The sequence below is a fragment of the Tetrao urogallus genome, assembly GCF_951394365.1.
Source record: "Tetrao urogallus genome assembly, chromosome: 25".
NCBI classification, from domain to species: domain Eukaryota; kingdom Metazoa; phylum Chordata; class Aves; order Galliformes; family Phasianidae; genus Tetrao; species Tetrao urogallus.
This window is the reverse complement of record NC_136838.1, coordinates 1,588,500-1,612,409: the sequence shown is the minus strand read 5'-3', so window position 1 is coordinate 1,612,409 and position 23,910 is coordinate 1,588,500. Positions and strand designations below refer to the sequence as shown.

Here is a 23,910-nt window from a genome sequence, read left to right as displayed (position 1 = left end):
TGTTAATTATTGCATCTCTAAAACCAGAGAGCGTGGTGATGGTGGTGGTGTTGTTTTTCCTGTGGCCTCTGTTGTTTGTTTTGCCTTCGTCAGAGGTGAACCTGTTAGGAGCCTTCCTGCTAATGAGGTGCAGAACTTGACCCACAGGCGAGGGCTGACACAGCGCTGACCCCGCAGCTCATTGCATCCCTACGCCCTCTGTGTTTCCCAGCCCGTGGCTTCCTGTGCTGCTGCAGACTTTGTACTGTTTTTGGCTTCCCTGGGAGCAGGCGTGGCTCTCGTCTTTATGAAGCGTTGGGGTGAAAAGGTGAAAGGAAGACAGAACTGCTGCCTGCAGGCGATAAAAAGGGGTTTAATGGTGATGCTGGTTGTTGTTTTTTCTTTTTGAGAGGTTCCCTGCTGTGTGTGTGATTGTCGTGGCTGCTCGCATCAACCCCGCTGCTGTCATCTGCAGTGAGATGTGTGTGGAATGAAAAACGTGATCTGGGAAGGGCGAGGAGCGAACCTGCAGTTCTCCTCAGTGAATAAAAGCTGGGAAGGAAACCTGGGAGCCCCTCGGCTGGGGATCTGGCTCTGCGTGCAGCAGTGAGGAGGGTTTGCTCTTCTCTCAGGCTGAGCTCTGCAATTCAGCTTTGGTGAGCTGCACGATTCAGGAGGTGAGCAGCTGGAAGTGCTCATCTTGGGAGCACAGCGTGGCAGATGCTGGCTTCCCTCCTTTCCTTCCAGGTGTGGAAAGAAGGAGGGTTTGGGAGAACATCTGTCCTACCAGTGGTGGTGATACCTGAGCATTGCTCACGTGAAAGAGGCAGTGAGAACAGCACTTCTCAAAGGAAGTCATGCATCGAAGAGAATTTGGTGGGGTGAAAGTCCTTGGGGTTGTAAAAGCACGCCGAGGAGCCTGCTGGTGTGCTGTTTGTTGTTCACAAAGGCTCCTTCAGAGGTGCTGCTGTCCCTTGGTTTCCTGCAGACGTTTCCTGGCACCTGCAGCTCCATGCTGTGCTGTGAGGCTCTTTGCTCCTCACGCTTCATCCAGGGCTCTGCCCCGAGTGCTTCAGGTGAGCACTGCTGTGCTGTGCTGGTCAGAGCCCCTCTGCCACGTCTTTAGGGCCAAAAGCAGACACAGAGCCTTCAGGTGGGTGCAGGGAGCTGATGTGGGGCTCTGTGAGGTCTCAGAGCACTGATGGGTGTGCAGTGTGTTGCACAGCATCAAATGTTTGTCACCTCAGGACTGAACTGCAGGCCGGGCTCTGCTCTGCCAGGAGGGGGTGGTGTAAAAAAGTACAGATAGCACACAGCTTGGTGTGGATCTGCAGCGCCTCCAGCTTTGGCTCTGCAATGAACCCGAAGGCTGAATGCAGGCAGGTGGCAAAAATATTGTAGCTACACCTTGCAGCGCTTTGCTTTTCAAATCCAGCTAGAAGTGGGCATTTCTGGAACGTGGGCACCCTGGAGCTGGTGGCAGCGAGCACACAGCAGGCTGGGGCTGTCTGCAGGACTTACACAGGCTCTGGGGAGGCAGGAATAGCGTGGCTTTCTCCTAGGACAGACCTCATGTTCTTGGTGTGCTGTTGAATTTCCCTGCCGCCTTTGAGGGTGAGGTTTGGGGTTAGAATCCATGTTTGTACAGCTTGGAGCTGCAGTGTTGAAGCTCTCTGAGCCCACGCCTGGGTTTCCAGAGCTCAGAGCAGCACATTGCTGTGTGGTGGGATCGTGTCTGTATCTGCATCACAGAGCTGAGCCATTTGGAGAAGAAACTTCCCGTGTGTGGCACCTCCTGACGGATCGTGCACCTCGTGTGGGCTCTGCACACTGCTGTTCTCTTGTTCATGGTGTAAAAAATGCATTTGGTTGGAAAGCCCTGGTTTGAGAGGTCTTGCTGGCTTGAAAGATGGATGTGGAAGATATGTAGTGAGAAACGAGCTGAAAACGAGGAGGGACGTGGGATGTGATGAGGGGTTTTAATACTGTATATTTCTGACTCCATCGTTGGAAAATGCCAAAGGCTTGCGAGGGGTTTTTGGCTGTGATGCCATCCCTGGTGGCTGGCTTTGTTTGGTGGAAGCTGATCACTGCTCAGCCTGGTGGCTGCCTCTGAAAAGAACGTATGGGAGAAACGTGGGAAGTGACAAAGCAGAGGCTGGGGGCTCAGTCCTCAGCTTCTGAGTGAGGAGTCGTAATATTTGGGGGGCGTTTTCTTCCCTGTCTGTTGCAGCAGACTAATTACTGATTGGACTTCATGAGCAGAGAGCCCTGAGACTGCTGCACTCCCCAGCCCTGTTCCTTCCAGCATGGACCAGGATTATGAGAGACGGCTCCTGCGCCAAATCAACATACAGAATGAGAACACCATGCCCTGTGTGAGTACCAGTGTCTGCGCCCACTGGCCTCTGCCTGGGTGTGAAGCTCTGCTCTGTGTTTCCTTCCTGTGGAGCTTTGGGAGACGTGGGGACCCATCTGTTGTTGGGCTGTCAGCAGGTGTGAGTTCCTGATTAGGAGGAGCCCAGTAACAGTGCTTTGACACAGACGAGCTCAGTTTGGGTTGCAGAAATGGATTAAGGTGTGCTGATGTAGCGTGATGATGCCTTTCACAAATGGTCTCAGTTGCATGCAGTGTGAATGTCGGGGGCTAACAGACAGAACAGCCTTAGGACTGGTGGCCAAAGTAGCCCAAGAGGGCACTAGAGAGCAGGGGAAGGCAGCATCAGCGCTTCTCAGTCCCTGAGCAAATCCTTCTGGAGACATTTCCAGACACGAGGGGAGCAGCGCCAACTTAACAAGGGCAAATGATGCCTGACCTTCCTGGGAGCCTTCTGTAACAGCACAGTTTCACTTGCTGGAGGAGAGGGGGGAGTAAAAGTCACTTATGCTGAGTTCAGCAAGGCTGCTGGTAGTCTCCCTCACCTCTGCCGTAGCAGAAATGAAGGGTGGGCGGTCTGGGACGGAGGTGGTGCAGCCTCCCCAGGTCTGTGGGGAAGGTGCTGACGTACCTGGGACGGAGCTGCAGGCAGAGGGAGCTTGACAGGCTGGAGGAGTGAGCTGGGGGACCTCTCCAACATCAGTTATTGTAGCAAAGCTGTGCCCACAGGTGAGGTACCTGCAGCTCACACAGCAGGCGCCTTGCCCTGCTGCGGCCTCTCCAGCAGCTCCGTTTTGGGGATAAGCAGGTGCCTCACCCTTCTAGTTAGGCATATTTAGCTTGGATGTGACCTCTGTGATGTCTTTCAGACCCTTTGCTGAGATCAGTGCTTGCGTTCCTTCATCTCTCTCGTTCTTTAATTCAGGTAGCAGAGATGAGAAGGACCCTGACGCCTTCCAATTCTCCAATGTCATCTCCCAGTAAACACGGAGACAGATTCATTCCCTCGAGAGCAGGGGCCAACTGGAGCATCAACTTCCACAGAATAAATGTAAGCTCTGCTCCCCTCTCAAAACCTTTGAATAAGGAAGGTGGGCCTCGTTTTGTCCAGAGCTGCTGTGTGGATCATTTGCAGCACGGCCTCATACCTTCTTTTGAAGAGTTGCTCTGAATGTGCATCTTCTACCCCACAGTGGCAGCCTGCTGTCTGCTGGCTATTCTACGCCCAGAGGTTTCTGTAGGGTGATTGCATGCTTTCCCCTTTCAGGAAAATGAAAAATCACCAAGTCAGAACAGAAAAGCAAAGGATGCTACGTCAGACAATGGTAAAGGTGAGACCTTCTTTCTATCGCCGGCAGCCACAGCTGCAGCTTTTATTTCCATTTGGTGCCAAGCTCAGGAGCCAGGTGAATGCTGGCACTCAGGTGCTCGTGCCAGAAGCCATGCTGGTGTCCTAAAAAATACATCTTGAAATGGGAGTGAATGGCAGGTCAGCTCAGCAGGCCACTGATGGGCATCTGGGAAGCAAGGGCACGTTTGTGTTCTGTGATTTATTGTCACAAAGCACTTTTCTGAGGGAGAGGAAGGAGTTCACTACTAGCTGTAATTCCTGGGAATTAATAACTGGGAATCCCAGGCTTATTAAGGAGCCCTGTGAGAGTACAGGCTGTGGGCCTGTTGGTCTCTGCTGAGCTTCTGTGGCTCCGGAACGCCCTGCCTCACCTCCTGTTTGGGTTCACAGATGGCCTTGCTTATTCTGCCCTGCTGAAGAACGAGCTCCTGGGAGCAGGGATTGAGAAAGTGCAGGACCCACAGACAGAGGACAGGAGGTTGCAGCCTTCCACTCCGGAGAAGAAATCTCTCTTCACCGTAAGTTGGTTGCATTCAGACGAAGGGAGGCTGTAAGTCTGTGAGGGGAGCGAGGCGCTCAGCTCTGTGAAGCTGCTGATGAAAGCAAGTTAGTACTGTGACTTATGTCAGATGCTGAGAACAAAATTTGTTTGCTTGTAAAGGCAGTACGAGCACCTGCAGTGAGCTGTGTGCTTCCTATTGCTCTACTGCCAAGGAAACTGAGTGGGACTGAAGGTTTTTTACCCGCTCCAAAACTGTAAGTGACCAAATCAAGGCCTCAGACTTCGGTGGAGGTTAACTTTGTGTGTGTGTGTACATCTGGAACACGGAGAACAGGGGGGAACTGAGGAGACTGAAAAACTGACAGTGGGTGTTGCAGATCACCAGGCACTCGTGCCTGTTCTGTGAGGGATCCTCTGACTCCTGGTGTGCTGAGCTGTGCTTTCTTCATGCAGTATTCCCTCAGCACCAAACGTTCCAGTCCAGACGATGGCAATGAGGTCTCACCGTATTCCTTGTCTCCTGTCAGCAACAAAAGGTATTACTGACTGCACAAAGAAGGGAAGGGTTGGGTTCTCTAGGGTTGGTTTTTTTTTTCTAAGGCAATTGAAATTGCCACTTGGATTGGATTTGGAAGTCTGAGAAAGGCAATAAATATGGACAGGCAAGTTCTCTAGGGATCTGTGCAGGTGTCCAGCCTGCTTACATCTGCAGGATGTGTTGTCTGAGCAACCACAGCCAGCTCACCTTTTGCTATCGAGCTCCTTTGCAGAGGCAGAACCCAATTCCCTCTACTCTTGTCTGCTGGAAGGAGTTTTACTGCCTCTTTCTGTAGAAATGTAGACTTGCTTTGGAGAGCAGCTGCGTCCATCTGTGCAGCCTGCTGTGGTGTGCAGCATCCTGTAGTTGTTTTTCTGTCTGTAAATAGTCAGAAGCTGCTCAGGTCGCCTCGAAAACCAACTCGGAAGATCTCCAAGATTCCTTTCAAAGTGTTGGATGCCCCAGAACTGCAGGATGATTTCTACCTGAACCTGGTGGACTGGTCCTCTCTGAACGTGCTCAGCGTTGGCCTCGGGACGTGTGTTTACCTATGGAGTGCTTGCACCAGCCAGGTAAAGGCAGAGCAGGAAACCCATTGCTGCAGGTGTCATCCAGGCACAGAGCTGTGGAAATGCACTGTGTGAGCAGCCCGGTGTCTGCAGTGCTCTGTCCCAAGCCACTCCCTCATCAGAGCAGCACCTGATGGTGTGTCTTCAAACTAATGGTGCCTTATTTTGCCAGGTGACCCGGCTGTGTGATCTCTCTGTGGAAGGAGACTCTGTGACATCCGTGGGCTGGTCGGAACGGGTCAGTATGGCACGATCTGTGACATCAACTGAAAGTTAAATGCCATCGCTGGAGCTGGGTGGCCCTTCCTCACCAGTTTTAGCTGCTTTGGTTTATTTTTCTGTATTGCCCTGAATTCCCTGTGTGCTGTAAGTTAAATCTGTCTCTGCTAAATGAGGGGGTAAAGAGAGAAACCTCTTGGATTTTGTGGCTTTTGAGGTATTCAATAAGAGAGATGGGAGGGAGAAAGAGCCAGGTCACTTTTCTAGCTCTCCACAATGAAGTGCTACAACAAATATGTTCCATCCTGGCTACGTGGCTCTCTCCAGCAGGGAGAAGATGGAAGATAGAAGAGCTCTGGATGCTTTCTGTCTCATGGGATTTATCCTGAGGCTTTTCCTGAGCATATAGCTTTTTGTGTTACATCTGTCTATGCCTATAGCTTTACTGATGGTGGTTTTCTGTTTGTCCAGGGGACTCTGGTAGCTGTTGGCACTCACAAGGGCTTTGTACAGATCTGGGATGCAGCTGCAGGAAAAAAGCTCTCCATGCTGGAGGGACACACGGCCAGAGTTGGTAAGGAGGTGGGAGGTGGAAGATCCTGCATGTTTAGCTCCTGGATTTATTTTTTTTACTCTTCTCCTACCAGGGATCTTCAAACAGCCCCACAACTGATATTTATGTCCTGCTGTGTGCTGAGCTGCCTTGAAAATGTTGCCACCTAGTAATTGTGGTGTTCTGATCTTGAGTGTGGTGGTGTTTGAGTGCTTCTTGCAGCAGGTGTTTCCTCCATGTCTGAGGCATTTCAGTTTGGTTACAACACTGCTTTTCGTTGCCACCTGCTTCCGCTTTCAGCCCTGCAGGCAGCAGCTTCACACTGAGATTTCCAGTTCTGTGCATTTCAGGGACTGTTTTGTTGTTGTTGTTTTTATCAGAGGCGTCGAATCTGAATGCTGAACGATTTGGGGCTGTGAGATCCCTGCTGAGTTCAGCCTTTGTGCTTTACTGCCTCGTGAGATGGGATTGGTCTCTGGTAGCTCTGGTAGCTGTGCTCTGCCTGCAGGGCCCCCAAAACGCCCTCTCACACCTCTTGCCTCCCTCTCTCGCAGGTGCCCTGGCATGGAACGCAGACCAGCTGTCTTCTGGGAGCAGAGACCGAATGATCCTCCAGAGGGACATCAGGACCCCCCCCCTGCAGTCGGAGCGGCGGCTCCAGGGCCACAGGCAGGAGGTGTGCGGGCTCAAATGGTCCACAGACCACCAGCTCCTGGCATCTGGGGGGAATGACAACAAGGTACGGCGCTCAGTGCTGCTCACGTGAGGCTCAGCATCTCTACATCCTCACCGAGAGCTGTCAGCCCCCCCCTTTCTTTCAGCTGCGGTGTGGAGGGGCTCTTATTTCAATTGCTGAGCTGCGTCCAGCTGTAAATCACGCTAAGCTTCTCCTCAGTCCTCTCTCTCTAATAATATTAAAGAGGCAAATTTAATTTTGCTCCTGTGTTTGGCTAATTAAATCCATAGCTTGACTCGGTTTTGAGTTCAGTAAGGCTAAGCTGTGCTTCCTGACTTGGTTTAGGTAGCGTACAGTGAACAATGTTCATGCATGCAGAAGGAAACAGAGCTTAGGAGCAGTGTAAGCTCTGATACCTACAGCACAGAGCTGTGTCTCACTGAGTGCCATATGGAGGAAGCATCTGTTCCAAAGCAGCAGCATTCAGAGCCCTTTGGAGCGGGTTGCTAGGTAGTGACTGCAGCCAGTGCGACAGCATGGTTGTACCGAGCTCCTTGTCAGGGTGTCTGCAGACGAATTTGAGCTGTGTTTTTAGCTGTGTGTTGGAGCAGTGCGGCCCCACAGACGAAAGGTTTTGAGGTGTTGTTCAGAGATGCCGGATCTTTGGCTTCATGAGCTTCACCTGAGGGCTTCTGTGGGCCGGTGGCTCCTCGGCTGGGCTCAGTGCCCGAGTGAGGCGGGGGTCAGGGCTGAGAGAGCCGGGCTGGCTGTGCTTGGGCAGGGCTGTGGGAAGCCATCACGTTTCCCAGCTGTCCTCATCAATCCCAGAGCAGCTCTCGTGCTCTGTGGGCGTTGCGGACACGCGACTGTGGTGCGGCTGTGCTCACACCTCTTTTCCTCTCCTCCAGCTCCTTGTGTGGAACCATTCCAGCCTGAGCCCCGTGCAGCAATACACGGAGCACCTGGCTGCAGTGAAAGCCATCGCCTGGTCTCCACACCAGCACGGCCTCCTCGCCTCCGGCGGCGGCACCGCCGACCGCTGCATCCGCTTCTGGAACACGCTGACAGGGCAGCCCCTGCAGTGCATCGACACCGGCTCCCAGGTGTGCAACCTGGCCTGGTCGAAGCACGCCAACGAGTTGGTGAGTCCTCTGTGCCGCCCTCGCTGCTGAGCTGCCTCGGGGTAGGAAGCGCCACGTCCCTTTCCCTCTCTTCCCTTTCCCTGTCTCCTTCCAGGTGAGCACCCACGGCTACTCGCAGAACCAGATCCTGGTCTGGAAATACCCCTCCCTCACTCAAGTGGCCAAGCTGACGGGGCACTCGTACAGAGTCCTGTACCTGGTAAGCAGTGGCCGTGTTTCCAGAGCAGCTGCTGGACGTGTGCTGAGATGAGCGCTGTCAGCTGCCTCTGCTCGTGGTGGAGATGTGTGAGCGCTGCCCTGCAGGCGATGAGAAAAGCTCTGCCTGCTTTCCTTGCCTGCAAGGGATGCTTTGATTTACTGCTATGGAAATGTGAGGCTTTATTAATGAACAGCAAAGCTTGCCATAGCTCTTCAGAGAGAAGCACAGGATCTCTCCTCATTCCCATAAGGCTCGGTCACTGTTTGTTGGTAACTGCAAGCAGGGAATGACACGATGCCTTCAGCCTTCCTAATTCCATATCAAAGCACCTGGTGTAGGTAGGAGATCTGGGTGGATTAACTGCCTGCTTACCTTACATTGGGCTTTTGGCAGAGTGCTGGCAGCTGATAAATACTGCTGATAGTGTTTTGCGAGGTGGATTCCAACCCAGCTGACTAATGAGTGGCATTTACCAGCTCTGTCAGCTTCCTGCCTCAACACACGTTTGTAATGTGGGGAGGAATGGCCGCAGTTTATAGCTGGCACGGGGAAGGCGAGTCGAATCTCATGCACTCCAGTCAAGGTTTGTTTTCAACCTCAAGGATGCGATCGGGGCTCAGGGCTGCTCTCTTGGCTGCAGGCGATGTCCCCAGATGGGGAGGCCATCGTGACAGGAGCTGGAGACGAAACCTTGCGCTTCTGGAACGTCTTCAGTAAAACTCGCTCCACGAAGGTAAGGGTGCGTGCAGCCGCAGCAGGAATTCCGGCTGTTTGCTCTCTTCTTCAGCCTCACCTCTGGGTCCTTTAACCTCACCCTGCGGATTGAGGGATGGTTGCAATTAAGAGTTAAACTAGGCTGCAATATAAAAGGCTTCGCAGTCATGAGACACAATAAAAGGCTGGCTGTGCACACGCAGGGCAGCGTGACAAGGCATCATTCTGCCAGCTGCCCTGGAACTGTGCTCACCTTGAGCCCACCGCCATCCATCACTGCTGCTGGGATGTGGTCAGCTGACGGTGTCCTCATATTTTATTATCCTTCAGCTCCTTGCTTAATTGCTGCAAGTGGTGACCGGGGGTAGCAGCAGCGTGCTGTGCCCACATGTGGTGCGGAGAGCAGCGCTGAGGCCCCGAGGAGGGCTGTTGGTGTGGGGCTGTGGTGCAGCATTGCAGCACTGCACACCGATGTGGGAATGGCACGCTTGCCCGCCACGCTCCTTGTTATCAGTTGGGGGGTGGGGGAAGGAAAAAAACCACATGGGAATATTGATGGTGTTGGACTTTGAATGTGGTGCCCTGAGATGCCTCGGCAGCGTGGTGGTGGCGGTTGAAGCTCTGCAGTGCTCAGTGCTGCTTTACCTTTTGTTGTAGGAGTCCGTATCCGTTCTGAACCTCTTCACCAGGATACGGTAAAACCCCCCCACGCTGCGGCCCAGGAGAGCCCAGCCTCACGCAGCAGGATGGAACCACTGCTTTGGTGTGCATGGGACCCCAGAGAGCAGCCGGGAGGGGAGGGAGCCCCGCTGGGCCTGGAGGACGGAGCCACAGGCACTGATTAAACAGTGCTTGTGAACGGCGCTGGGACAGCGTTTGGCTGGGGCTGGGGGGTGGGGGGTGGGAGGGAACTGCCCAAGGTTCATGGATTCGTCCTTTGTCGAAGGGGTGCGGGTGGAAGAGGTCAAAGCGGCGCCCTCCAACCCTTGTTTTTTCTTTTGTACTGGAGAAAACGTGTTTACATGGACCACTGAGAGCGGACCAAGGCCATCCCAACTGCTGTGTTGTAAGCTCTTAGGAGAGACGAGAGTATCCTTGCCCCTGTGGGGCAATGCCCCGGCTGAGCCTTGGCCTCTCTGCTATCTAAAGGCACTCGTTAGAGCCTGGGATCCCCGTTGCACCAGAGAACCACTTATTTCCTCCGAATGAAGCAGGTACCACAGTGCTGCTCCATGAGGCTGCTGGGTTCTGGCCCGTTTACCAGCCCCTCCAAACGTAACATCTTTGAAGAGGCTTCACCTCAGAGGGCACGCGCTCAGAGCAGCTTCAAATGGCTGTGGTGTGTTTTAGGCCAGTCCTTTATTTAACAGAGAGGGGAAAGAAAACCAAACAAACACAAAACAACGAAACACTGGCTTTCAAAGCGAAGCGGTGTGCGGGCGGAGCTCCCCGGCTGCGTGCTGGGTTGGTTCCTGAGGACGGCCTCCCGAGGACAAAAGCAGTTGCGATGAGCTTGAGAAACAAAACCACTCCTGTGGGGTCTGGTTTATTTCAGAGGGAGCCCGGCCTCTTGTGGCTGGAAGGAAGGGGGGAAACGCCGCGCCAGGGTGAGAGGGGGGCTCTCTGTGTGAAGCCAGGCAGGGTTTGGTGCCCTTTTGTGTTTTGTTTTTTTTCCTTTCTGTTTTTTAATCTCCTCGTCGATGCCGGGGGACCTGTTGATTTTCTTTGGTGTTGAAGCTGTGTGGAAGAGTCTGTGTCTGCGCCCGGGGTGCTGAGTGCCGCGGGCTGTGCTGCAAAGCGCTCACGTGTTGCTTTTAATTTAAGGAGAAGCTGTTCTGCTTGCAGCAGCCTGTTCTGTCTCCCCGTGTCTGTGTGCCAACGCTGTGCCCTCCCTCCCGCAGCGCCTCTGCTGGCTGTTCCTCTCCTCGGGCTTTCCCTGGCTGTGTACATAGACCTCGTCCTGTTCTGTAGGCCGTAGGGGCAGCGCTTCTGTGGCTGCACGGCTGTGAGCCGCCGCCTCCAGCAGCCCCTCCTGTATCACTGCGGTGTTGTTCTGCAAACCCATGTTGGCACAACCGCCCTGTTCTGGCAGCAGGAGCGCAGCACTCGGTTCGGGCTCGCTCTCAAGGCCTCCCGATGCGTCTTCCTTGATTATTTTTATTGGCACTGTTAAACGTGGTGGTGGAGCACTGAGTGGATTTGATGGGCACGGATCCCAGCCAGCGCAGGTTGGGGGCTGCTTGGGTGTGGGGTGGGGGCTCAGCTGTTGTGTGGGAGCTGAGGGGGGCAGGGGGCGAGTGGGGCTGCGTGCGGGGCTGCGTGCCTTCCTGCTGCCCCTACGGAGCAGGGAAAAGAGGAAAGCCTTCATCTGCGTTGTCTGTGAGCAGGGGGCAGCCCGGAGTCTGTGTGACAGTCTGTGACCGTGTGGCGTTGTTAGATATACAGCATCGTGTGGTGGGGAGGGGGGAAAGAAGAAGAAAAAAAAAGAGGAACAGAAACAAGTACTGAGTTGTAACTTTTCCATGTAAAGCGTTCTAACTGGCATTAAACTAGTTGTGAATTGACACTGCTCGGCTCTTCTCACCTCGGCGTCCGGGGGGCGCCCCGAGCTCCGCGTGGCCGGTGCCGTTTGGTGCCGTTTGGTGCCGTTTGGTGCCGTTTGGTGCCGTTTGGTGCCGTTTGGTGCCGTTTGGTGCCGTTTGGTGCCGTTTGGTGCCGTTTGGTGCCGTTTGGTGCCGTTTGGTGCCGGCTGCTCGCGGGGCAGCGGTTCCTGCGCCGAGGGGCACGGAGCTGCGCCCAGCCCGTTGCCGCAGTCGCCGTTGCCGGGACGCCGGTTCCAGCAGTGCTGCGGGCTCCCGGGGCCGGGCATGGAGCCGGGGACGCACAGAGCCTGGGTGCCGCTCAGCACCCTGGAAACGGATTTCCCTCTGCCGCTGTGCAGGTGAGGCGGCGCTGGGAGCTCGGGGCCGAGCCCTGCGGGTGCCGCGGGCGCTGATGTCCCCTGGTGCCGCAGCCAGCAGTACGTGACGCTGCGGGGGCCGCGCTGCGCGCCGGTGCTGAGGCAGGCGGTGCGTTGGAAGATGGCCCCCATGGGCAGGGATGCGGCGGGGCAGAGCTGGGCGACGGAGCCGAGCTGCCGCGGGGCGGAGGACGCCGGGGACGGCCTCACCCGTAGCACGGCCTGGCAGCGCTGGCAGCGCTCACACGGCGCTCCTGAACTGGACCCGCTGCCCCCTGGTACGGAGCTGGGTGGTGGGGAACGGGGAGGGGAAAAGCACGGCGCTAACCGGGAACTGGGGAGGGGGAAACTGCGGGGTTCCTCGGGGGGAGGGAGGTGGGGGGAGCTGGGGGGCGTCCTGCTCTCTGCCCCCAGCTCTGCAGCCTGTTTTCCCCCCCAAGTCTATGACCAGCATCTGCGGGACGTTGCCTGCTGGGACCCCACTGTCCCTGCTGCCTACCCGGGGCCTGGCACGCGCTGGGGAGCTTTCCTGTGGCAGGAGTGCCCCGTCCTGGGCAAGGAGTACGGTAAGAGCTGGGGGGGGGTGGCAGCGCGCCCTGCTGTGCCCACCTGAGCCCCCCCCCACCCTTTTCCTTGTGTTCTGCAGTGGCCACCCGCAGCCAGGGCACTGCGGCGCCGGGGGGCAGCTCAGGCTACGTCCCTTTGCTGTCCTTCTGCAGCCCCCAAACCACCACGCGGGATGTCTGCAGCTGGAGCCTCCTGCAGCACCAGCCCTCAGCCCCCCCCAGCTAACAGTGCTGCGACGGGCGGGTGAGGGGAGGGCGAAGCCTCTGTGCGCAGCCCAAGGAACAGAGGCACAGTCAGCATTGTGGTGGGGGACCCTCTACCCCCGATGTCCCGTGCAGCACAGCTAGCACCACGTCAGCTCTTTATTAATAAAAATAGTTCCGTCTCCCTGTGCCCACCGGGCCCCGCTGTGCCCGCAGCCCTGGGGGTGGCAGCCTCCCACGGTGGGGGCCTGGCTCTGGCTTTGCCCTCTGATCAGTGCTCACACAATGAGCTCAGGGGCTGAAGCACAGAGGGAAGGGGGTGGGATGGAGCCCCACGGCCCGCAGGGGCTCCCTGGGGGTGCTGGAATGTACGGGGGGACCCCCTCCTCCCCCCCACCTTCTGGGGGGTCCCAGAGCCGGTCCCATGTGCTGGTGGCCCGGTGCCATCCAGGTCCCTGCTGGCCTCACGTCTTCTTGTGCCTGGGAGGGAGGGCAGGATGAGGGGTTCCCACTGAGCTGGGGGTGAAGGGGCCGCCGCCCCTCACTCACCGCTGCACCAGGCTGAGCTCTGGCCAAGCCCCCATGGCTGCCAGCTGCTGCTCCAGCTCCAGGATGCGCAGCCCGATGTACCCCGAGGTCAGCAGCAAAACCACCATCCTGGGGACAACACAGGTCAGGGACAGGGACACAGAGCGGGGGGTGGCGGTGTCCCCTGCCCGGGGACTCACAGCAGCAGGTAGAGCACGATGATGGTGTTGAAGGCACGCAGCTGTGCGGCGCTTTGGGCTGGCAGTGCTGTGCGGGGTCGCCCTGCCAGGAGAAGGCGGTGTTGGGGGACGGCAGCGTGGCCCAGAGGTGTCGTCCCGGCCCTGTGCTGGGCGCACGGCCCAAGGGCACTGCTCACCTCTGCCCAGAACTGGAATGGCCTCTGCCATCTCCTCCTCTTTTTCCTCATCCTCCTCTGCTCTGTTCAGCATCGGGTTCGGCTCATCTGCACGTAACCGGGATCCATTCGTCGAGTGCCTCGGGACCCAATGGGGCGCACGGGGCGGCCCCAAGAAGGGAAGCCTACAGGGTGCCTACAGGGGCTATGGGGGGTTGTAGGGGTTGTGGGGGGCACACTGGGGTGGCCGCTCACCCTGCTGCTCCAGGAGACCGTCGGGCTCCGGTGTGCACTGCTCCAAATCTGAGTGGCTCGAGGTCTGCGGGAGGACAGGGATTTGTTGGAGGATGGGTGGGGGGCTGGCAGGGGGCTGCGGCTTCTGAGCACCACATTTCCCCCCAAAAGCCCCCCCTGGGGCCATGCAGCGCCGTTGCGGCCGTTCCCTCACCAAGGATTTCTTAGGGCTTTGCTCAGTGCTGTGGTTGAGGGGAGAGGCTGGGGGGCTCCATGTGTCGTCCTGCACAAGGAAAGCTGCAGCGGGGTGCAGGGGGCACAGAGCCCGGCCCCTACCCAGCACACTGCCTACCTGCAGGTGACTGCACAGCGATTTCAGCAGCTGGTAGGTGGCCTCACGCCGGCGCAGCGACACAAAGAGGAACTGCGGGCAGAGAGATGGGCAGTCAGTTCCCCCCCACGGCCCCATCCCTACCGCCCCCTCCCCAGGCTCACCTTGTCCCCCTGCTCCGTGCGGATGCTGAGTGCGTTGGGCACCAGCAGTGCCGTGTTGGTCTTCTTGAAGGCACAGACAGAAGCCACCGGGACAACAGCCTGAGGGGAGCAAGCATGGTCAGACCCGGAGCCCTCACACCACCCCACACCCGCCCCGCGCCCACACCTTGATGTCCCTGAGCAGCAGGCTGGCGTGGAAGCAGAGGTGCCCGGAGGAGACATAGAGGCGGCCGTGGTAGGGCACCTCGCGCTGCCAGGCGCAGGAGAAGCAGGCCAGCAGAGCCTCGCGCCCTGCGATCTCCTCAAAGGCTTTATGGAAGGCAGCACAGTGCTTGCTGAGCTGTGGGGAAGCCGAGGAGTGGGGCTGAGCCCTGGCACCCCCAGTACCGACCACAAAATGGGGATGGGGTCCCCCCTCCTCTCCCCCAGGACTCACCGGGTTTAGGGATCCTGGCCGACCTGACGCCTCCGGGGTCTCTGTGCAGGTGGAGGCGTCGTAGGTTCTGGATCTGCCGGGAGCAGCAGCCACTGAGCCGTGGGGGCCTGAGGGCTGTGGCTCAGGGATGCAGCACTGCAGGAAATGGGGGTTGTGAGTCAGGGACGCAGCACCCACCTGGCGAGTGCAGGGTGCGGGTCCGGCTGCGCGCTGCCTCTCTCCTCCAGGCTCTGCCACTGCTTTTCCAGCACCACCCTCCTGCTCCTCCGCAGCCTCCTCGACATGGAGCAGCCCGGTGCTGTGCTGCGGGGGACACAAACAGGTGAGGGGGGATGAGAAAAGGGAAGCCTACACCGTCCCCAAGCCCTTCACCTGCCCCACGCTCACACAATTGGCTGCAGTTATCCACAGGCGATGGTGCACGGGGTCCTCCTTGCCCACCTGTCCCCTGTTGTCCAAAGAGGGGGACACTGCCTGTCCCCTGCCAACATTGGGGTGCTCAGCACCCTCCGATCAGCCACCAGGGCTCACCGGGACACACAAGGAGCAGCTCGACCTTTCAGAGCCTCTCGGGTGCTGCCTGCCCCATGCCCTGAGGTCCCCGGGGCCCCACAGGGCACTCTCTGCGTGGCAGCCACCGTGGCCCCACTCCAGGAAGTGCCGTGCCCCGGGTTTTCTCCACACATCAGCCACAGCCCTGGGGACCCATTGGGGACGACAGCTGTGTCCTCAGGGCGGCCGTGGCACCCCCAGCACCCGCTCGTAGGCAGCGGGTGGCAGCTCCCAGGTCCCCCTGTGGTTCCCAAGGTGGACACATGGGGGATCGAAGGGCAGAGAGCAAAATCCCTGCGCTGAGGTTGCCGCCCAGCCCAGGTGGTACCTGGTGGTGGGGAGTTGAGCCCTCCCGTCCCGTCCCGTCCCAATGAACCGTAGCCCTGCGCTCCCACGCGTTCCTTCAGCCTCAGCCCACAGCCTCCTCCTCCTCTTCCTCCTCCTCCTCCTCCCAGCGAGGAAGGGCAGGCAGGCGGGGCTGGGACCGGCCGCAGCAGGTTTGCAGGGAGGCGTCGGGTGGGGCTGGACGGAGCAAAAAGCACCTGGGTGTGGGGGGGCTGTAAAGGGCATCGCCACCACAATGGCACAACCGTGGGATCCCCAGTGGGATGCAGGACGCCCACCTCCCCCGTGCCTACAGCCCTCTACGGGGTCTGCCAGGTGTCAGTGCCGGCACCACTGGGTGCCACCACCCCCCTCTGCCCACGGGGGGGAAGGGGCTCGGAGCATCCCTCCTCCCACGGAAGGGATGGCTGAGCCCTCCGCATCCCCCCCAAACCAAGCTGCCAGGTAGCCCCGAGGGGAGCAGGGCAGTCCCTTGGCCTTGCCCGCAGGTGACTGGCACAGGTGCCAAGGCTGCCAGCCCGGCCCCGCTCACCCTTGCTCCCTGCCCCGTGCTGACACAGCCCTGCGCTCAGCACCGCGCTGCAGGGAGCGGCCAGAACCCGCGCTGCTGCAGCTCCCCGTGCTCAGCCTGCAGCCCAGCACCGCGTCACTGCATCACCAGCAGCCCTGCAACGCCGCGTCCCATCCCGTCCCTGCACGCGCACTGCCCGTGCACAAACCCGTGCTCACGCACCCCGCCGCGCGCTCCCCCCATCGCTCACCGCAGCCCCGGTGCTGCACAGGCCCCGCCTCCATTCCTTTCGGGCCCCGCCTCCTTCTCCTCAGGCCCCGCCCCCTCGTGCTCCCTCCTTCCCGCCCCGTGCCCACGTGCCCACCACGTGCAGGGCCCTCGCACCCTTTTGGCTGCGCCCCGTGTTCCCGGGTGCCCCTCTGCCCGCTGCTCGGTGCCCGGCGGGGCCCGGGCCTGGGCGCAGCTCAGCCTCCCGGACCGGGACCCACAGCGATCACCACAGCGGTGCGTGGGGGCCTCTCGCCCCTCGGAGCCGCCCGAGGCAGCGCGGCCTTCAGCCCCAGGGTACAATCGAGGGCCGTGCGCTCCACTAAGGCCGCGTGCCCGGGCCGCGGCGCGGCACAGCCGAGCCCGGAAAGCCCCCAGGCCGCTGCCGCCCTTCTCCCGGTCCCGGGAGCACCGCACCTTCGTGGAAGCGGCGGAGCCCGCTCCGCAGCTGAGGGCTTGGCAGCGCCGGGCGGCTACCAGCCCCCGTGCGGTAAGAAGCGCTCCCATTGGCCGCTGGGACGCAAGAGGCGGGACAAGGCACCTAGGAACCAGTCATCTCCCTCCAGCTCTCCCGCGCGGCCGCCATTTTGTTTGCGGGCGCGGGCCGCAGGCGCCATTTTTGTTGAGGGCGGCCATCTTGCGGTCCGCACTCGGTGCCTCGCGCACAAACCTCGCTGTGCGCGGACGGCGGCGCAGGGACCCTTCCTCACGTCGTACTGAGGGGGCTGCCGGGGCCCGAGCTCCTTCTGGGGGTCGTGCGCAGCTCTGGGGATCGTGCACAGCTCAGGGCAAGCACAGCCCCTGGGCCTGGCCATCCCACACCAGAGCAGAGGGCTCAGGGCTTTGCCAACACTGGCATTTATTCAAGTTCAGAGGTGAGCTGTGTTTGTTCCTTCTTTTTTTCTTTAAAAAAAGTGCTACGTGTACACACTGACCTTACAAAGCGAGTTAGAGCCGAGGGCCGGGCGCCCCGTCCGGCAGCGCGCCTGCAGCCCGGCCCTCTTAGTGTTACACTTGTGCAAACACACGGGGACAGCCTTCATCGCGTCCCCACAGCGCGGCGGGTCGAGTCCTGAGAGGAGGCAGAGCTCGCCGAGGCCCCGTCCCGCTGCCGTCCCCTCCGTGGGGTCCCTCCAGGTGAGGCTCAGCAGTGTGGGCAGCGCTGCGGCTGAAGGCGCCGCTCAGTTGACCGAGCTGCTCGGGCTCCTGTCCTCTGCGCACTCTGTGTCGTGGGATTGCATCCCTGCTTCGTTCAGTCCTTGCAGGGCAATGTCGTCTGTAGGGACAAGAGGGGCAGGTGAGGAGTCCATGCGGGGCTGGGTGACTGCAGGCTGAGCTGCTCTGGACTCTGGCACCAATGCAACATTAAACAAGAGGCCCGTGCTCTCCCCCCGCTCAGAGCAGAATGAGTCCTGGACACCCCGCAGCTGATAGTGAGCCCTGGCTGCTGGCCCCCAGTCTGGTGAGGGGAGCCCAGCCCTGCATCTGACTGCCAGCAAGCACAGCAGCCCCCTCTGCTCCCCAACAACCACGTGTTCCTAAAGCAGTGTGACCGAGCAAGAGCAGATCCTGCCACCACAGGCACAGCCCCAGCTCTGGGGCCAGGAGCAGCAGAAGCACAAGGAGCTGAGCCTACCACGAGGGTCACCCTGCAGCTTCCCACTGCCATCAGGGCCATCTGAAAAGACACTTCAGCTTTAGCCCAGGCTGGCACCAGACATGGGGCTCCCTGTGTCCCCAGCCCCATGCCTGCCCCTTCCCCGCGCCCTGAGCCCCACAGCCCCACTCACGGAAGCGGACACGGATGGGCCAGATCATGATGCAGCACAGAAACACAGTGGCAGCCATGGCAATGCCCCCAGTGACCAACACCATCACCCAGTGATAGAAGCTGACGCAGGCAGGGCAGCAGAGCTCAGTCCTGCAGGGAAAGGACAGGGCTGCACTTGGTGGCGGGGTTCAGAGCACCCTGGAGCTGCTGCCACCATCCCACTGCCTGGCAGTGACCCTAAGTCCTTGCCCCCAGGATTGGTTCACACCGGGACACGGGAGAAGAGCCCAAGGCTCTGGACTTTGAGAACCCCTTCAGGTGTCTGAGATGCAGCCACTTAGAACCAAAAGAGAAATCAAGGAAGGCTTCAAGATAAATCAGAAATGGTTTCTACCCGTGTCTCTTGCCAAGGCTGTAAGAGCACGCTCCAAACCAGGGTTAATTGCTACCAGGAGGTCTGGCTGCAGCTGTCCCTGTGTGCATTCCTACTCCACAGGGACACTTACGGGCACGGGTGCAGGTTCTGGATCAGCATCACAGCCAGGCCATTGGCCATCTTGTCCGTGAAGCTCATGGCCCCGTAGACAAACGCACTGCTGTGCTGCGAGGGGAGAGGAAGCCTCAGGCACGCAGCCAGCGCACGGCACACAGCCCAGCAGGCCCACAGCGAGAGCCTTGTGCCCTCTCATGGGCAGAGCCCAAATTACAACAGAGCCCATAACACCAGATCCTGGGCACCAGGGGTGGGCTGCCGCACAGACGTACCGTGTTGGTCCCAATGAGGTCAGCAGTCATGGAGAGGGACGTGACCAGGATGGTAGCGGAGCCAGCCCCGAGCAGCACGGCCACCCCGTAGATCTCTGCTCCCATCTCCCTGCTCAGGGACACCCAGGAGGCGAAGGCCAGGATCACCAGGATGCCCACAAAGTACGTCAGCTGCTCCGGGCCGGTGAGGGGACAGGCACAGGGACAAGGCAGAGCTCAGTGTCCGGCTGTGCCCCAGCCCCGGCTGACACCCCATGAGGAGGACAGCAGGGCCGGCACTCCCCAGGTCTCACAGCAACAGCTCTGGATCGCTCTCAGCTGGCTTAGGAGTCCCCAGACTGCAGGGGCCTTGCAGTGACCCAGCCTGCTTTACAGCCTAAGGGTTGGGGCCACGGTGGGGAGCCAACGGGGAGCTGTGGGCAGGGTGTCTGTGCACCCAGCTGGCAGGAGCAGAGCGGGCTTTGCTCCAGGACATTTGCTTCAGTGCAGAAGGGAATGCTGTAGACTCTCACACCTCAAGTGTGGCTCAGCCAAGCCCACCCTTTGCCTTTCCTGAACAGCCAAGGTTCTCCCAGCCCCACCAGGGCTGCACAGGACAGGCTGACTCTGGACCAACATCACTTCCCCGGACCTCTGCACCCTCAGGTATGCAGGTCAGGCCCATGCCATCCCTCTCCCTGCCCCATAGGACCCATGCTGCAGCAGGAGTCTCTGCTTTGCAGCCAGGCTCACGCGTGCCACGTGCTCTGCTCATTTGTGGCTTCAGGATTTGGCTTTTCTGCCCAGCCCCTGGGCTCAGGAGCAGGTTGTTACACGCTGCCCTGGGTCTGATTCAAACCACTCCACGCCCCTAGGACTCACATTTCGACCTATCCACTTATTCACAGGCTTCATGAGGAAGGAGGAGAGGAAGCCACTGATGTACATCACCAGAGGGATGGTGGCAATATATTTCTGTGAGAGACAAACACAGGGAGAGGATCAGCTCCGGACCAGCGGCACAGGACCCGCTGTGTCCAGGCAACCTCGAGTTGCAGGCAGGAACGTGCCCCACACCCACCTTGGGCAGCAGCAGCGAGTTGGTCAGGTACATGGCAATGTAAGTCTGGGACAGGTTGACGATGAGCCGAGTGGCCATGTAGAGCACTGCCACCTGCACAGGGACAGGGACGGCAGCTCAGCCCGTGCAGCTGCAGGTGAGGAAGGCTGGCACTGCCGTGCCATGTCTGCTGTTACCTGGTAGAAGGAGGGCTCCAGCAGCCAGTCCTTCCAGACCAGCAGTGAGCGTGGGGACCTCGTGGGCTCCTTCTGCAGCAGGGGTGTGCTCTCCTGGGGCTGCGACACAGAGCCCGGCGGGTGCAGCTTCTCTTTGGTGCCCAGGTGGAAGATGAGGGAGAACACAGCCCCCAGCCCCACCACGATGAGGGACAGGTTCTGCAGGAGGGAGAGGAGGGTGAGTGTAGCACAGGGCACCTTCTGCCTGCCCATCTTCCACCCCCAGGACTCTCGTGGACTAGAGGGGCTCCCAAAAACACAAGGAGAGTTGACACAGCCCCTGAGCAGTGCAGCAGAAGAGGCTCTGGGACTCTGCCACTTCAACCCCTCCGGTGCCTTCCAGTTTAGCTACATCCCACCAGGGGAAGAAAGGACCCCAGGGACTGAGCTTTGCCACATACCCGAAACACAGAGACATCCTGGATGCCCAGGTGCTCTGTGCGCTCAGGCTGATCCACCTGCAGGTTCAGCAGCAGCCAGGCCAGGCCGTACACAGTGATGTTGGCCATGACGGTGAAGGCGTACCTGGGGGGAGATGGCACATCAGGGGGGCACTGAAGGCCACGCACAGATTCAGCCACAGCAGGGACATTTCCATCCAAGGCTGCCCTACAAACCAGGCGTGCTACAGCCAGCTTGGTACCACAGCATCATTCCAGCACACTGGGACAGGCGAGCACTGGCCGCACGTTAACCTTACCTGTGCCCCTCCCAGCATCCCCAGTGGAAGCCTGGGGGCAGGACCAAGAGGAAAACAAAATCCCTTGGGTTGTTGTGCTCAGCCCCAGTCATCCCCAAGCAGGACCACTTGTCCCCAGGGTTACCCACAGCCTTCCAGCATGGCTGTGCTGCTGTGCCTGCTTGCCTGACGAAAGGGGAACTTCCTCCTGCTGGGCAGATAACCAAAGCAAATCTGATAAACTCTCTTTCCCACAGCCTGATCCTGCCAGTTAAGCACAAGTTGCACACACTGCCAGCACAGGGCAGTGCCTCAGCCCTGCGTCACCTGGGGTCACATCCCTCCTTGGGAGCATCACTCTCCAGTCCCAAAGTGGCTCATCACTACGGCACGGCGACTGCTGTGTCACCAGCATCCCCAGCACCACGGCCTTGCTCCTTAGCACCAAAAGGTTTAGGTCAGGAAGATCCATGTCACCTGAAAGCTGTGAGTTCCACCTTCTCATGGTCACTGGTCACCAGCTCAGGGATGAGAGAGAGGTGGGAGATCTGCGTGGCCGCCCAGCCGAACTGAAAGATGACGATGAAGGGGAGGTAGTAGATGAAGGCCGCCCACTGTGGGGTGCCCTCCTTGCAGCCCAGGCAGGGGTTGAAGATGAAGGGGAAGGAGATGAGGACACAAGTGGTACCTGGGAAGAGAGGAGGGGAGCAGTGAGCTTCTCTAGGACCAGATGGATGCAGCTGCTCGGCCAGGTCCTGCCCTGCTGCTGGGGAGCAAAGTCAGCTCCTCCTGGATGCAGATAATCACCCAAGGACACGTGCCACCCCACCGCCTGCCCCAGGCGATAAGGCACCAGGACGGCTCGGCTCTGGAGGCACAAGGCCACTCCATGTCCCCTCATCCCTCCTCCTGCAGGCTGGAGCCATCAGAGCCATGGCCGGGGGGATCTCCAGCACACGGAACAGGAGCAGATCTGTCCCCACGCCAGCATCAGACGCTGCATCTGTGCTGGGAAGGTCCCAGCTGAGTCAGTGACACCAGAGCCAGGCACTGTCCCCTCCGCAAGCAAAAGGGATGCCTGCACGGGCAGGCAAGGACAGGCTGGCTTCTCCACAAAGCTGCTGATCAAATCCAGCAAGAACTGAGTCCCAGGTGCAGCGCCTTGTCCTGCGTGCCCTTAGCTTCACCCTCCCTGCAGTCCTGTCGCTGCAGCCGTCCCTACAGAGCCAGGCTCCTCCAGCACAGCCTCGTCCTCATGTGGCACAGCCGCAGAGCAGTGCTGGGAGCCCCGCTCCCCCCCAGCAGGACACCACAGTCCCTCAAGCTCCCACTCCAGCCCTGACTGCCAGCAGCTCCCGGGGCAGCTCCCAGCTTCTGCAGAGCATCACCATCACCAGCCCCAGGTGGCACTGCTGAGGGGAGGTGCTGCTGATAGGATCTCGTGGTATCTCGCCCCCAAGGCTGTGGTTTCACGACGTTTCCTCTGACCTGAGCGCGGCTGCTGCTCACAGGAACACCTCACCGCAGTGCGACGGAGCCGGCTGGGAGCCCCCAGGGCTCAGCCCCCAGCCCTCGTGGTCCACACATTGCTACAGCCCAGTACAGGATGTGATTCAGGACTTCCCCTTCACTGCACCCCGATGGAGCGGAGCTGCCCACACTGCCAGGACTCACAGTGTTGGTCACTTCCCCAAATCTGGGGCACAGACCTGACAGATGCTGCGGCAGGCAGTCAGGCAGCCTCTGCTGCACACTTTCTCTCACTTCAGTTCTGAGATCCCAACCCCAGCGGGTCGTGGGCAGGCCAGCTGCCCTATCAGCCCGCTGTTGGGTTGCACAGAGCGGTTGAGATAAGCTTGGCATCAAGATAACAGCACCCACAGCAAACCGCCCTCATCCTGCACAGATACGCAGCAGCAAGTTCCAGCAGCACTGTGCCATTCATTACAGGAGGAAGCTCCGGGCTCCCTGTCTGTCCAGTGGAGGATTTCTTCCTCCTCATCACCAGCTCAGCCCTGTGGACTCCCATGTGTCACAGCCCTGTGCCCATGCCATCTCCTCCAGGCCCCACATCAGCAGCAGCCCAAGCCCTCGGATGCGTTTTCGCCCCAAGGATAACGATGCAGGATGAGCTCTGTGAGTACCTCAAGCAGACCCAGCACTGCCTCCTCCCCATCCCCGTGGGGAGCTGACTGCTGTGCTCTGATCTCACCAGGGACAGGGGCAGAAAGGACCCCACGTGCGCCCCAACAGGGTCAACCCTGGCGAGGGAAGGATGCTGCACCCCGAGGTCCCTGCTGCTCCAGGGTTCCCAGCCACAGGCAGGCCTCGGGTACATCCCCACGTGGAGGGGGAAGCCCAGATTGCACCGGGTTCCCTTTCCACTCTCCTCCTCTCACCCCGACGCCTCCCCAAGGGGCTCGTAGTTCTGCACTGCACACCCGGGAATGCAGTGCTGCTCTCCCCGTGCCCTCCCACCCCCTCCCCATCCCAACACCATTCAGCGAGCGCCGCTCCTTCCACACAGCGCACCCCAATTATTCTCCCCCGGGATGCCGCAGGGTCGGGGGATCTCAGAGGCAGCGGAGCAGCACCGCGCAGTCGCCCCCCAACCTCAGCACCCCAATCGCGCACCCCCTAACGCCTCCTCCCCGCTCTCACCCGCCAGGTGCCACGACTTCCTCCGCCCGTAGCGCCCGCAGCCCGCCGAGCGGTCAGTCTCGTAGCCGAGCAGCGGCGTGCACAGCCCGTCCGCCACCTGCCCGGCCAACAGCAGCCCGCCGGCCAGCCCGTGGCTGTAACCCAGCACGGCGTGCAGGTAGAGCAGCAGGTACGTGAACCAGAGCGACGCGCACAGATCGTTCAGGAAATGCCCGGCCGCGAAACTCAACCGCGCCCGCAGCGGCAGCGCTGCCCCCAGCGCGGGCTCCGCCATGGCGCGCCGGCGCTCCGCCGCCCCGCGACCCGCTTATAGCGCCCGCCGGGCCGGGCAGTGCGGGGCGGGGCGGGGGCGGGACGCGGCCTGCGTGCGGCTGGAGCGAGGCGCGGCGTTCTGCTCGCGGCCCCCGGGCCTCCGCGGCGCCGGGAGTCCCCCAACCCCGCCCACCCCGTGCCCAACCTCGGGGCTTCGTCCGTGCGCTTTTTGGGGC

At 59.8% G+C, this 23,910-nt stretch overlaps 4 protein-coding genes across 5 annotated transcripts; 2 read left to right on the top strand and 2 right to left on the bottom strand.

Annotated features, from left to right (window-relative positions):
• Nucleotides 1-2,288: 2,288 nt before the first annotated feature.
• Nucleotides 2,289-9,518, top strand: FZR1 (fizzy and cell division cycle 20 related 1; the record flags this gene model as incomplete). 2 transcript variants are annotated; one of them, XM_079546864.1, is made up of 13 exons in its annotated part: nt 2,289-2,357; nt 3,282-3,407; nt 3,624-3,687; nt 4,098-4,225; nt 4,663-4,745; nt 5,136-5,319; nt 5,489-5,554; nt 6,007-6,109; nt 6,643-6,827; nt 7,673-7,906; nt 8,001-8,105; nt 8,746-8,838; nt 9,477-9,518. In XM_079546864.1, 13 exons carry the CDS (start codon nt 2,289-2,291, stop codon nt 9,516-9,518), a joined length of 1,482 nt encoding a protein of 493 aa, XP_079402990.1. The 2 variants fall into 2 exon arrangements, with proteins under 2 accessions (XP_079402990.1, XP_079402991.1); XM_079546865.1 differs by lacking the exons at nt 4,663-4,745; nt 5,136-5,319.
• A 2,168-nt stretch (nt 9,519-11,686) lies between these two features.
• On the top strand, nt 11,687-12,570 carry TEKTIP1 (tektin bundle interacting protein 1; the record flags this gene model as incomplete). The annotated part of the gene is made up of 4 exons (XM_079546735.1): nt 11,687-11,760; nt 11,833-12,056; nt 12,219-12,344; nt 12,425-12,570. 4 exons carry the CDS (start codon nt 11,687-11,689, stop codon nt 12,568-12,570), a joined length of 570 nt encoding a protein of 189 aa, XP_079402861.1.
• Nucleotides 12,571-13,012: 442 nt separating this feature from the next.
• Nucleotides 13,013-14,880, bottom strand: LOC306955439 (uncharacterized protein; the record flags this gene model as incomplete). The annotated part of the gene is made up of 9 exons (XM_079546734.1): nt 13,013-13,028; nt 13,098-13,205; nt 13,277-13,358; nt 13,453-13,539; nt 14,002-14,089; nt 14,161-14,259; nt 14,327-14,500; nt 14,597-14,669; nt 14,774-14,880. The coding sequence occupies 9 exons, from the start codon at nt 14,878-14,880 to the stop codon at nt 13,013-13,015; spliced, it is 834 nt and encodes a 277-aa protein (XP_079402860.1).
• A 2,572-nt stretch (nt 14,881-17,452) lies between these two features.
• On the bottom strand, nt 17,453-23,696 carry MFSD12 (major facilitator superfamily domain containing 12; the record flags this gene model as incomplete). Its single annotated transcript, XM_079546915.1, has 11 exons — nt 17,453-17,547; nt 17,908-17,949; nt 18,062-18,192; nt 18,549-18,643; nt 18,808-18,978; nt 19,669-19,761; nt 19,868-19,960; nt 20,044-20,241; nt 20,484-20,607; nt 21,239-21,449; nt 23,423-23,696. 11 exons carry the CDS (start codon nt 23,694-23,696, stop codon nt 17,453-17,455), a joined length of 1,527 nt encoding a protein of 508 aa, XP_079403041.1.
• Between the last annotated feature and the right edge of the window lie 214 nt (nt 23,697-23,910).